The sequence below is a fragment of the Taurulus bubalis genome (genome assembly GCF_910589615.1).
Source record: "Taurulus bubalis genome assembly, chromosome: 10".
NCBI classification, from domain to species: Eukaryota; Metazoa; Chordata; class Actinopteri; order Perciformes; family Cottidae; genus Taurulus; species Taurulus bubalis.
In genome coordinates, this window is record NC_136598.1 from 26,916,980 (window position 1) to 26,929,741 (window position 12,762).

The 12,762-nt window shown below is 40.1% G+C and overlaps 1 protein-coding gene across 2 annotated transcripts; it reads left to right on the forward strand.

Annotated features, from left to right (window-relative positions):
- The first annotated feature begins 1,963 nt into the window (after positions 1-1,963).
- Positions 1,964-12,586, forward strand: LOC306742830 (porphobilinogen deaminase-like). 2 transcript variants are annotated; one of them, XM_079225264.1, is made up of 14 exons: positions 1,964-2,097; positions 5,862-5,915; positions 6,579-6,651; positions 8,389-8,438; positions 8,535-8,590; positions 9,687-9,764; positions 10,223-10,300; positions 10,436-10,511; positions 11,128-11,241; positions 11,344-11,382; positions 11,482-11,601; positions 11,705-11,758; positions 12,192-12,278; positions 12,395-12,586. In XM_079225264.1, exons 1-14 carry the CDS (start codon positions 2,074-2,076, stop codon positions 12,566-12,568), a joined length of 1,077 nt encoding a protein of 358 aa, XP_079081390.1. In that variant the 5' UTR covers positions 1,964-2,073; the 3' UTR covers positions 12,569-12,586. The 2 variants fall into 2 exon arrangements, with proteins under 2 accessions (XP_079081390.1, XP_079081389.1); XM_079225263.1 differs by lacking the exon at positions 1,964-2,097 and adding an exon at positions 3,567-3,608.
- Positions 12,587-12,762: the final 176 nt, after the last annotated feature.

The following is a 12,762-nucleotide window of genomic DNA, read 5'->3' on the forward strand; positions in this document are numbered from 1 at the left end:
CCGCTCTAGCGTCAATATGGCAGCAGAGCCACGTCTCCACCGGAAGAGCGGCGCAGAGACACGCCCACCGAGGAGGCCTGTGACGTGGAGGCCTGTGACGTAGGCCTGTGACGTGTCCCGAAGCGTTGGCCTCGCGCGGGTTCTTCCGCTTGTTTCAGGTGGAGATGAACCGACAGGTCCGTGTTTACGTTTCACCTTTATTATATATAAAAATATATGTTTTAAAATATATATATTGTTATATATGTATAATATATATATATATATTTATATGTATATAATATATATATATTTTTAATATATATATATATATATATATATATATATATATATATATATATATATTTTAAAACATGACACATGGGCTTCCCATTCACAACAATGGTAATTATCACTTTTTAGTTTTTTTTATTCCAAATTAACAATATATATAAAAACATGTCTGTAAAATATTTTGTCATATATATTTTGTCATATATATATATATATATATATATATATATATATATATATATATATATATATATATATTCTGGTTTCTGAAAAATTCCACATTTACAATATATATTTATTAATAATAATAATAATAATAGCTAGGATTTATATAGCGCCTTTCATGAAACCCAAGGACGCTTAACAAAGACATAAATAATCACAACAAATGCAACAGTAGCTAGAGGACATAGGCTTTGGTGAAGACATTTACACACATATCTGTAACACATTGTTGTCAATGGCAATTATACCAAAACATTTTTGGGTAAAATTCAACATTTATTAAATATATATATATATATATAATATATTTACACACTCAAATACTCTGTGAGTGTGACATACTGTCATACATGTATATGTATATGTGTATATATATATATATATATATATATATATATATATATATATATATATATATATATATATATATATATATACATTGTACGGAGTAACTGTCTATCTGTGCATATGACAATAAAAACATCTTGAATCTTGAATACTGTCTGTCATGATACATTATAAAATTCCACATTGGATATACATGTCTGTAACATATACTGTGTGTCATATATATATATATATATATATATATATATATATATATATATATATTTATTTATTTTGGAGGTATCTTTATCTCGTTAACTTTATTTTTGAGGAAAATTCCACATTTACAACATTTTGAAAATGTTCATCAAGATGAATTACGAGCTGAAATCCAATAAAAAGACCTTTATTATATTGCATTTCTTTTTTGTGCTATAAATTACAATATGCAGACACGGGGAAAGGTGAGAAAGCATAGACGTTGTAATTATCTCTATAGATCGTGATTGTTCATCTATTGTGTTTATTGTTGCACATCACGGGCTGATTTGTGATTTCTGTTCCACACATTGTCACTTTCAACTATTTACTGCATGAAAATACATTGTTCACAGCGCTGCAGTACCTTCCTTTGGCCACTAGACGGCAGTATTTAAAGTGTGTGTGAAGGTTCCAGTCCCGGACTGTCAGCTCTATTCCTTCTATTCCTATCCTATCTTTATAGATATATGTATGTACATATATATATATGTACATACATATATCTATATATATATAGATATATGTATGTACATATATATATACACATACATATATCTATAAAATATATATATATTTATATATATATATATATATATATATATATATATATATATATATATGAGAGAGAGGGAGAGAGGGAGAGAGAGAGAGAGAGAGAGAGAGAGAGAGAGAGAGAGAGAGAGAGAGAGAGAGGATATAGATGCCAATTATATGTATGTATTTTTTGGAGGTAATGATAATAAAATAAAGCATCTTGATCTGTGTGTAGTTCACCAAGGCCGAGAGGGGACGGAGCCAGACGGAACAAGGAAGTGACCTCTAGCCGGTCCGGTGACGTCACGGGCTCATTCATAGCACCGCCGCGTGAGAGAGCAGCGTCCTCCCGACCACTCTCACGGAGTCCGTGTTGTTGTTGTTGTTTTCACTGTTGGTGTCTGGGTCGAGGCGGAGTATCGGAGCAGCCGGGTCCGGGTCCGGGTCGCCGCCATGTCGGAGGGAGCGAGCTCCGGGGTATGTTGTTCAACTATGAAGCACCTTCAGTGCCTCGCTGTGGATCGCGAGCGCCATTTCCGCATACCACTGTCAGTTGGAGCGCGGTGATTGGTCAACCCGTGCGTCGGTTTCACAACTCGGCCTTCCATTGGCTGGTTGAAAAGTGACGTATATCTCAATATCCAATCAGTGCTCCGTGTCCCTGTCTACTTTTTATCGTCTAAACTTTACATCCCACAGTATTAAATGGCTCCTGCAAACATATACAAGTGGTGTACTTTCTGAGAGAGGAAGGTTTCCCGGCATCAAGTAGAGATGCCGTCTTTTAGCTGCTTTTACGGCCCAATGGAGCGTTTTACGATAAGCACGGCATCGCCTGGTCCCGCCCCCTCGCGTTACGTTGGTAACGTCGGTAGTGAATTGTACGACGTGAAGTGAACGAGAACACAGATTATGAGCCTTTCTTTCACCGAAGTTCACACTGTTCTCATTGTTTTCTCCACAAGCTTCATGTCGTCTAGACATTCTGACGTGAACACGTTTCTCAGACCGACAAATCCGGAGAAAATCCACTTTGTTTAAGACTCTTCTCTCTGGCTCAACGACCTACTCTCGCGAGATCTGGCAACTAACGTTCGGGATCGTCCCAGCTAACAAATCTTTGTTATGCTAAATATATCTGTTAGCCTTGTAAATATTAAATGTTAGCAGTGAAAAATATAGATATACTACTACAAAATATAACATATTCTGATTTCATTTGTTTCTTAATTATTAAATACTTGCATGGAAACATTTTACTGAAGTTTAAAGTTAATTTATTAATAATTAAATGTAGCAATATATGTTTTTAATCCAGTTAAAAATGCCCATATACATGCTCTGGTTGAGCTAGGCCCTTCCCACTTCCTGCTCCTCAGTGTACTCCTCCTTTACTGAAAGTACTCTGTACTTTACTACAGTAAATGTACTTTTACATGTGACTTTATTTAATGCAGTTTTTAGACAAACAAAAGAATACAGTTTCAGAAAAAGTCCTATTTTGAAGTCGTCACTCAAAAGTAAATCGTGAAATAATGTAATAACATGTTTAAATGCCTAATATAAGTACTTTGTGTTACATGTACTATTACTCTACTATAGATAAATGTATTATTAATTGTACTAATGTTCATTGTAAAAGGATTTAATTGGAGTTCATATTTAATGTAAGCGAGACACCTTTTTTATTATTTCATATTGTAACGTTCAGCACGTTTAAAAACAGTTTTATAATTTTAGGATCTTTTAGTTTGCACACAGTGAAGGTTCCCTCTGACCACACCTCAGACAAGACCTCTCCTGTAACGGACTCTTGAAGGGCCACTTATCTTTTAGAGCCAGGGAGGAGGAGGAGGAGGAGGAGGAGGAAGAGGAGGAGGAGGAGGAGGTAAAAAGGCCTCTGTTCAGTATCTTGAGTCTATATGAGCTCAGCGGACACAAAAGGCTCCACAGAGCTCACGATGGACGGACCATACAAGTACACAAGGGTGAGCCACGTTCTGAGGGACGTTCTAAAGGGTTGTGAGGGACGTTCTAGAGGGTTGTGAGGGACGTTCTAGAGGGTTGTGAGGGACGTTCTAAAGGCTTGTGAGGGACGTTCTAGAGGGTTGTGAGGGACGTTCTAGAGGGTTGTGAGGGACGTTCTAAAGGGTTGTGAGGGTGAGGAACGTTCTAAAGGGTTGTGAGGGACGTTCTAGAGGGTTGTGAGGGACGTTCTAGAGGGTTGTGAGGGACGTTCTAGAGGGTTGTGAGGGTGAGGAACGTTCTAAAGGGTTGTGAGGGACGTTCTAGAGGGTTGTGAGGGACGTTCTAAAGGCTTGTGAGGGACGTTCTAGAGGGTTGTGAGGGACGTTCTAGAGGGTTGTGAGGGACGTTCTAGAGGGTTGTGAGGGTGAGGAACGTTCTAAAGGGTTGTGAGGGACGTTCTAGAGGGTTGTGAGGGACGTTCTAGAGGCTTGTGAGGGACGTTCTAGAGGGTTGTGAGGGACGTTCTAGAGGGTTGTGAGGGACGTTCTAAAGGGTTGTGAGGGACGTTCTAAAGGGTTGTGAGGGTGAGGAACGTTCTAAAGGCTTGTGAGGGACGTTCTAGAGGGTTGTGAGGGACGTTCTAGAGGGTTGTGAGGGACGTTCTAAAGGGTTGTGAGGGACGTTCTAAAGGCTTGTGAGGGACGTTCTAGAGGGTTGTGAGGGACGTTCTAGAGGGTTGTGAGGGACGTTCTAGAGGGTTGTGAGGGACGTTCTAAAGGGTTGTGAGGGACGTTCTAAAGGGTTGTGAGGGACGTTCTAAAGGGTTGTGAGGGTGAGGAACGTTCTAAAGGCTTGTGAGGGACGTTCTAGAGGGTTGTGAGGGACGTTCTAGAGGGTTGTGAGGGACGTTCTAAAGGCTTGTGAGGGACGTTCTAAAGGGTTGTGAGGGACGTTCTAAAGGCTTGTGAGGGACGTTCTAAAGGGTTGTGAGGGACGTTCTAGAGGGTTGTGAGGGACGTTCTAGAGGGTTGTGAGGGACGTTCTAGAGGGTTGTGAGGAACGTTCTAAAGGCTTGTGAGGGACGTTCTAGAGGGTTGTGAGGGACGTACTAGAGGGTTGTGAGGGACGTTCTAAAGGCTTGTGAGGGACGTTCTAGAGGCTTGTGAGGGACGTTCTAAAGGCTTGTGAGGGACGTTCTAGAGCGTTGTGAGGGACGTTCTAGAGCATTGTGAGGGTGAGGAACGTTCTAAAGGGTTGTGAGGGTGAGGAACGTTCTAAAGGGTTGTGAGTAGGGTTGGGTACTGAAGACCTGTGCCAATGCGGCACAGGTTTTCGGTACTTTACACTACGGTTGACACAACTCTGATGACTCCGTCCTGGCAGCAGCTAGCTGATAGCCTACCGTTTGTATAGCTACAGTAGCTAGCTGATAGCCTACCGTTTGTATAGCTACAGTAGCTAGCTGATAGCCTACCGTTTGTATAGCTACAGTAGCTAGCTGATAGACTACCGCTTGTATAGCTACAGTAGTTAGCTTTTAACAGAAAATGCCAAAAGGTAAACAGTTGGTAACAGTTAATATATTGTTTATAGTTTGAAGTTAAAAAGTTTGAACCTGTAGTTTGAAGTGTTTTGTATTTATTTATATTTATAATATACTTTAAACAGTTAATATATTGCTCAATTTGAAGATTTCTTTTTGCCTTGGCAATAAAAAAAGTCTTTCTTTAATTTGTTTAAGTATCGGTTCAGGCACCGCTTAGGCATCGGTATTGTTTTAAAAGTATCGTTTTAGCACCGGTATCGTTTTAAAAGTATTGTTTTAGCACCGGTATCGTTTTAAAAGTATTGTTTTAGCACCGGTATCGTTTTAAAAGTATTGTTTTAGCACCGGTATCGGTTTAAAAGTATCGTTTTAGCACCGGTATCGTTATAAAAGTATCGTTTTAGCACCGGTATCGTTTTAAAAGTATCGTTTTAGCTCCGGTATCGTTATAAAAGTATTGTTTTAGCACCGGTATCGTTTTAAAAGTTTTAGCACCGGTATCGTTATAAAAGTATTGTTTTAGCACCGGTATCGTTTTAAAAGTATCGTTTTAGCACCGGTATCGTTTTAAAAGTATTGTTTTAGCACCGGTATCGTTTTAAAAGTATTGTTTTAGCACCGGTATCGTTTTAAAAGTATTGTTTTAGCACCGGTATCGGGGAAAAACCCAAAGGACACCCATCCCTAGTCGTGAGGCCGTTCTAAGTTCTCTCTGTGTCGTCTGCAGGATGGGAGCGGCAAGGCGAGTCGGGTCATCCGGGTCGGAACACGCAAGAGCCAGGTACGGAACACCGGACTCACCTGGAGGGTTCTGGGCTTCTGCCGGTTTACGATTATTGTCCTTTTTTATTTTAGGGTTTAAATATGACATCAACGTAAATATCATCCATGTTAGTTTTCTATGAATTAAGGAACGTCCCAAAGAACCAAACTCAGGCTCACAGAGCGACAGATCATTAACTGAAGGTAGAAGGTTCTGTCACTTTGAGAACACATTTTAAGAATGTATTCATTACAATGATGGTTATCGTATTACATCGTTATTAACCCCTTACAATGTTTATCATGATGTTCTTTTATTGGCATTTTATCTCTTTTATATGAGACGCCATCTGATATTTGCATTTTATGTTGTTTTAAACCTTTTCTTTAACTTCAGCTGTTTTATACGATCTTATTTCCCATATCCTCATCCTACTTGCTCATAATTCTTATTCTGTAAGTCTTTTAGTCCTGAAAGCACGTTGTTCTTAATCCTTCAGAGTGCTGTGTCATAGTCTATACTTCTGTGTTATCATGAGCCGTTACTTCTGTTGGAGATAAGCAGCTCTGCCTCCACAATGTCCTCTGAGATAAAGCTCATCGGCCCTCCTCCGCTCTGCAAACTGATTTATTTGTAACGGTCGGTGAAGTTCTCGCCCCTCCTCTTCCTCCTCTTCCTCAGTTGGCTCGCATCCAGACGGACGGCGTGGCCGACCGGCTGAAGGAGCTATTCCCCGACGTCACCATGGAAATAGGTGAGCACCCTTCAGTCAGAGGACTGGGGCTCTGTGTGCACAGCATGGTTGAATGGTTTGATTATTGTTATTTATACAGTTAAAATACTTATTATATTTATACAGTTTAATTATTTATACAGTTAAAATATTAATTATTATATTTATACATTTAAAATATTAATAATATTATATTTATACAGTTACATTTGTATTATATTATTATATCTATTCAGTTAAAATATTAATTATTATATTTATACATTTAAAATATTAATAATATTATATTTATACAGTTACATTTGTATTATATTATTATATCTATTCAGTTAAAATATTAATTATATAATATATTTATACATTTAAAATAGTAATTATATTATCATATTTATACAGTTTAAATATTAATTATGTAATATTTATACAGTTACAATTGCAATTATATCATATATTTAAATCGTTAAAATATTTTATATTTGTATGATATGTCTACAGTATAAATATTGATTATATTATATTGATAGTTCAAATATGAATTATATTATAGTCATACAGTTAAAATATTCATTATTATTAATGTATATAAACATAGAACTGAATAGACACTGTCACTGTTTTTTAATTTTTATTATTTATCCTGCAGCCGCGTTCTTAATCTTTTTTACTTTTAGTCCTCCCTGCAGCCGCTCTTACAAAGTCTGTAGCAGTTTGCAATCAATCAGGAAATCCTCTTAAAATAGCACCTTGAACTTTGACCCTCTTGCTCATATATCTGCTGCGCAAAGGATTGTGGGTCAGAAAAGAAAAGCCAGGACACAAAAGCCATGCTGGCTTTAATACTGCAAACTGTGACCAGGATGCAGAAGAACATCCTGGTACCTTTGCGTTTTAGGACTGAGTAGTCTGTTAATATTGTGGGTGTTGGACTGAGTGGGCGTGTACAAACTGCCCTTGATTGACGTCTGCACTTGTTAGGGTGGAACAGGTTACACCTTTATCAGTATTTGTCCATAACAGTTGATGTCCCGGCTTTATTCCCCCTCCTCCGCCCAACAGACCTGAGCTACCAACAGCTACCCACAATACCAATACTATATCAATAATCTACCAACAATACCAATAATATATCAATAATCTACCCACAATACCAATAATATATCAATAATCTACCCACAATACCAATAATATATCAATAATCTACCCACAATACCAATACTATATCAATAATCTACCAACAATACCAATAATATATCAATAATCTACCAACAATACCAATACTATATCAATAATCTACCAACAATACCAATAATATATCAATAATCTACCAACAATACCAATAATATATCAATAATCTACCCACAATACCAATAATATATCAATACTCTACCAACAATACCAATAATATATCAATAATCTACCAACAATACCAATAATCTACCAACTATACTAATAATATACCAACAATACCAATAATCTACCAACAATACCAATAATCTACCAACTATACTAATAATATACCAACAATACCAATAATCTACCAACATTACCAATAATATACCAACACTACCAATAATCTACCAACCCTCTACAACAATCTGGAAGCAATTGGAGAGCAGACTGATGGTAGAAAGAGCCAAAGAGTTTTTAAAAGCCATCAGGTGGATCAGCAGTAAAAAAGCGTTGCTCTCGCATCCTGTTGTCTGCTGTCGTTGACGCTGCCGCTTCATCGGACCATTACATGTTTGTTCTCTCCTTCAGTCGCCATGTCCACCATCGGGGACAAAATCCTGGACACGGCTTTATCAAAGGTGAGAATCCTCATGATGCGAAGTGAACGTCTTATTCTCAATGTGACGGATAAATGTCAAGAATAATAATGATATTTTTCTCCTGTGTGAACGCAGATTGGAGAGAAGAGCTTGTTCACCAAAGAGTTGGAGACGGCTCTGGAGAGGAACGAGTGAGTGTGACGTCTGTCGCCAGTCAGGACGGCAGCGTAGCTGCTGGAAATACTCAGCGTGAACTGAACCCTCGTGCACCAGCTTTAAGTCTGTAAAGAAGCTCGTAGCCAAAATACACTCTGCACCAAAGTGGTCCCATTAAAACCCTTTACAACTCTTTAAAACCCATTAAAACCCTTTACAACTCTTTAAAACCCATTAAAACCCTTTACAACTCTTTAAAACCCATTAAAACCCTTTAAAACTCTTTAAAACCCATTAAAACCCTTTACAACTCTTTAAAACCCATTAAAACCCTTTACAACTCTTTAAAACTCATTAAAACCTTTGATCCCACAACATTACACTTCAGGTTTTCGAGCCTCGGATTCTAAATTGTACTTTCTAATATTTCCACTAGAAAAAATAGGTATTTATGATCAGCACTGATGTTCACACAACTATCACACAGTGTGAAGTCAAGTAGTAGTAGTTGTTAAGAAGTAGTAGTAATTAAGAAGTAGTATTAGTAATAGTAGTTATGAAGTAGTTAAGCAGAATAGTAGTTATGTAGTAGTAGTTAAGAAGTAGTAATAGTAGTTATGAAGTAGTTAAGTAGTAGTAGTTAAGAAGTATTAGTAATAGTAGTTATGAAGTAGTTAAGCAGAATAGTAGTTATGTAGTAGTAGTTAAGAAGTAGTAATAGTAGTTATGAAGTAGTTAAGTAGTAGTAGTTAAGAAGTATTAGTAATAGTAGTTAAGGATTAGTTAAGCACTACTTAGCAGGTGTTCATCAGGAGTTAATGGACATCCTGCAGCCAATCAGAATCGAGTATTCACCCAGACTATGATACAAAAGATAATACTTTGTGAAGGTGGAAAGTAATATTAATATAAACAGTTTTTAATGCTGATATATCTTCTCCCTCTGAGGACTTCAGAGCAACTTTTTAAAGTATTTCTATGGCAGAAAAATGTCTTTGAAGAAGTAAAACCCGTTGAATGAAAGGCGTCTCTCAGCCGTTCCTTTTCATCTCCACAACATTCTCTCCGTTCTCGTCCTCCGGCCTCAGAGCGGCCTCATGACTCGCCTCCATAACGACCTCTCTCCCACAGGGTGGACCTGGTCGTCCACTCCCTGAAGGACCTGCCCACCACGCTGCCGGCGGGCTTCACCATCGGGGCCGTGCTGAAGTAGGTTTCCTCTCACTGTCTGGAGACGAGTTCATTAATCCTGAAGGAGATCCTCGTGTTTCATTGAAGATTACAACAGAAGAACAGCAAAAATAAACAATATACACATATGAACAATAGAATAACAATTATTAAGCGTAAAATACATAATATTGTCACAATAGCAATAAGAGGTAAATAAATAAACAAAAATAGAAAAAGTACAAGAGTAAAACATATATAAGAAGTGATTCTGACACCAGAAACGACTGGAAACAGTGATATTGATAAATACTATATAGTTATATTTCATAAGTATTTAAGATAAAATAAAAGTTTAATAAGTTTGATCAAATTTTACAACCTAAGAATAACAAAAAATGTACAAATATAAACATTTAGAACAATAAAGTGTTAAGAGTATGTTAAGATTAAACAAAACATGAAGTTGTGTTTGTTTGCTTCCTGTCTGCTTCCAGGAGAGAGAACCCCCATGATGCAGTGGTTCTGCACCCCAAACATGTGGGCAAAACTCTGGAGACTCTCCCAGAAAACAGGTACAGCCCAACGAGTCGGTTTGTGTTGCTAACTGTGTTGCTAACTGTGTTGCTAACTGTGTTGCTAACTAGTGTTGCTAACTAGTGTTGCTAACTGGTGTTGCTAACTGGACGTCCTCTCTTTACGTTTGTTAGTGTGATCGGCACCAGTTCACTACGCCGAGCCGCTCAGCTGAAGAAGAGATTCCCTCACCTGGATTTCAAAGATATTGTATCCTTTCAGGAAGCATTGGTGACTCCTCTGGTTGTATAGAAGTCTATGCTTCATGTGCTAAAGCTGGTGGTCTCTCTCCTGACCACCAGGGGGCGACTCCTCTGGTTGTATAGAAGTCTATGCTTCATGTGCTAAAGCTGCATTCTCTCTCCTGACCACCAGGGGGCGACTCCTCTGGTTGTATAGAAGTCTATGCTTCATGTGTTAAAGCTGCATTCTCTCTCCTGACCACCAGGGGGCGACTCCTCTGGTTGTATAGAAGTCTATGCTTCATGTGCTAAAGCTGCATTCTCTCCTGACCACCAAGGGGCGACTCCTCTGGTTGTATAGAAGTCTATGCTTCATGTGCTAAAGCTGGTGGTCTCTCTCCTGACCACCAGGGGGCGACTCCTCTGGTTGTATAGAAGTCTATGCTTCATGTGTTCAAGCTGCATTCTCTCTCCTGACCACCAGGGGTGACTCCTCTGGTTGTATAGAAGTCTATATAAATGACTCTACTTCTCTCAGTAAACATGAGTTCATATTCGGCTCAGAACTCGTACATATCTTAAAAAGAAGAAGTTGTTTTGAAGACTAGATTCTCTGAATTGTTCTCCTGAGCCGTCGCCTCCAGAGAGGGAACCTCAACACGCGTCTGAAGAAGCTGGACGAGAAGGAGGACTTTGCCGCCATCATCCTGGCTGCCGCCGGCCTCGGGAGGATGGGCTGGGAGAACCGGATCAGCCAGGTAAAGACCTGGACCACCTGACCACCAAGACCCCTGACCCCTGACCTCTGACCTCTGAGCAGTCTGTTGTCTAACAGTCACACTGCTTGTTTCCACCTCTAGATCCTCGGACCGGAGGACTGTATGTACGCCGTTGGACAGGTGAGAGGAGGCTAACCGATGGATGATAACGCAACACACACACGTGTGTGTGTATATATGTATTTATATGTATTTATATATAAATGTGTGTGTTGTCAGGGCGCTCTGGCGGTGGAGGTTCGGTCCAGAGACGTCGACATCCTGGAGATGGTGTCTGTCCTCCATGACCCGGACACGGTGCTGCGCTGCATAGCTGAGAGAGCTTTCCTCAGACGCCTGGTACACACACACACACACACTCTCTCACACACATACAGACACACACTCTTTGACTTGTTGTGTGAACATGGTAATCCTCATGTATTTAACGGATCCTTTGCAGGAGGGCGGCTGCAGCGTCCCGGTGGCCGTAGACACCGAACTGAAGAACTCTCAGGTACACACACACAAACACACACACACACACACACACACACACACACACACACACACACACACATAATTAATATGCTTTTTAAAAGAAAGACACTCAAAATATAAGCAGGCATCTATATAAATGTTTATTCTTTTAATCAAGCTATTGTCTCATTCATTTGTGTCATTTAAGGTTTACTGTATGCTTTGTATTCTCATCGTTGTACTACATTTACTCACTTTTTACTGTTTACACCCAGATTTCACTAAATGTTAATTTTGGTTAAAAGTCCTGGAAATTGGGTTAAAAGTCCTAGGAATTTGGTTAAAAGTCATGGAGATGTGGTTAAAAGTCTTGGAAATTTGGTTTAAAGTCACGGAAAAGTCATGGAAATCCATTGGTCAGAATGTGTGTGAACCCTGCAGACTAACTGAAGGTCATTTTGCGGTTCCAGCTCTACCTGACGGGGGCGGTCTTCAGCCTGGACGGGTCGGACAGCCTGAAGGAAACCATGCAGACCAGCGTGGCCGCTGACGAGAAGGTAACAGGGGAGGGCGCTCCACAGGGAACCGTCATAGAGCCCCTACAGTTCCCCTCCACAATCATCTGCTGTGGTTATTATTGTGTATATGTTGATGACGTGTGTGTTTGTGGCAGAGCTCGGACGCGGTGGACGAGCGGGTCCAGCGCGTCGGCGTCACGGCCGCCAAGATCCCGGGGGAAGCCCAGGACAACGCCGAGCGGCTGGGCGTCGACCTGGCCAACCTGCTGCTGAGCAAAGGGGCCAAGGAGATCCTCACGGTGGCCCGGCAGCTCAACGACGCCAGATAATCGCAGACGGGTCCTCGGGCCTCCGGTCTCGGGCCGCCGGTCTCGGGCCTCCGGTCTCGGGCCGCCGGTCTCGGGCCGCCGGTCTCGGGCCTCCGGTCTCGGGCCGCCGGTCTCGGGCCGCCGGTCTCGGGCCGCCGGTCTCGGCCAACCTCGTCCAGTAAAAGCCTTTATTTTTATTTTGATGTTATGTTTCT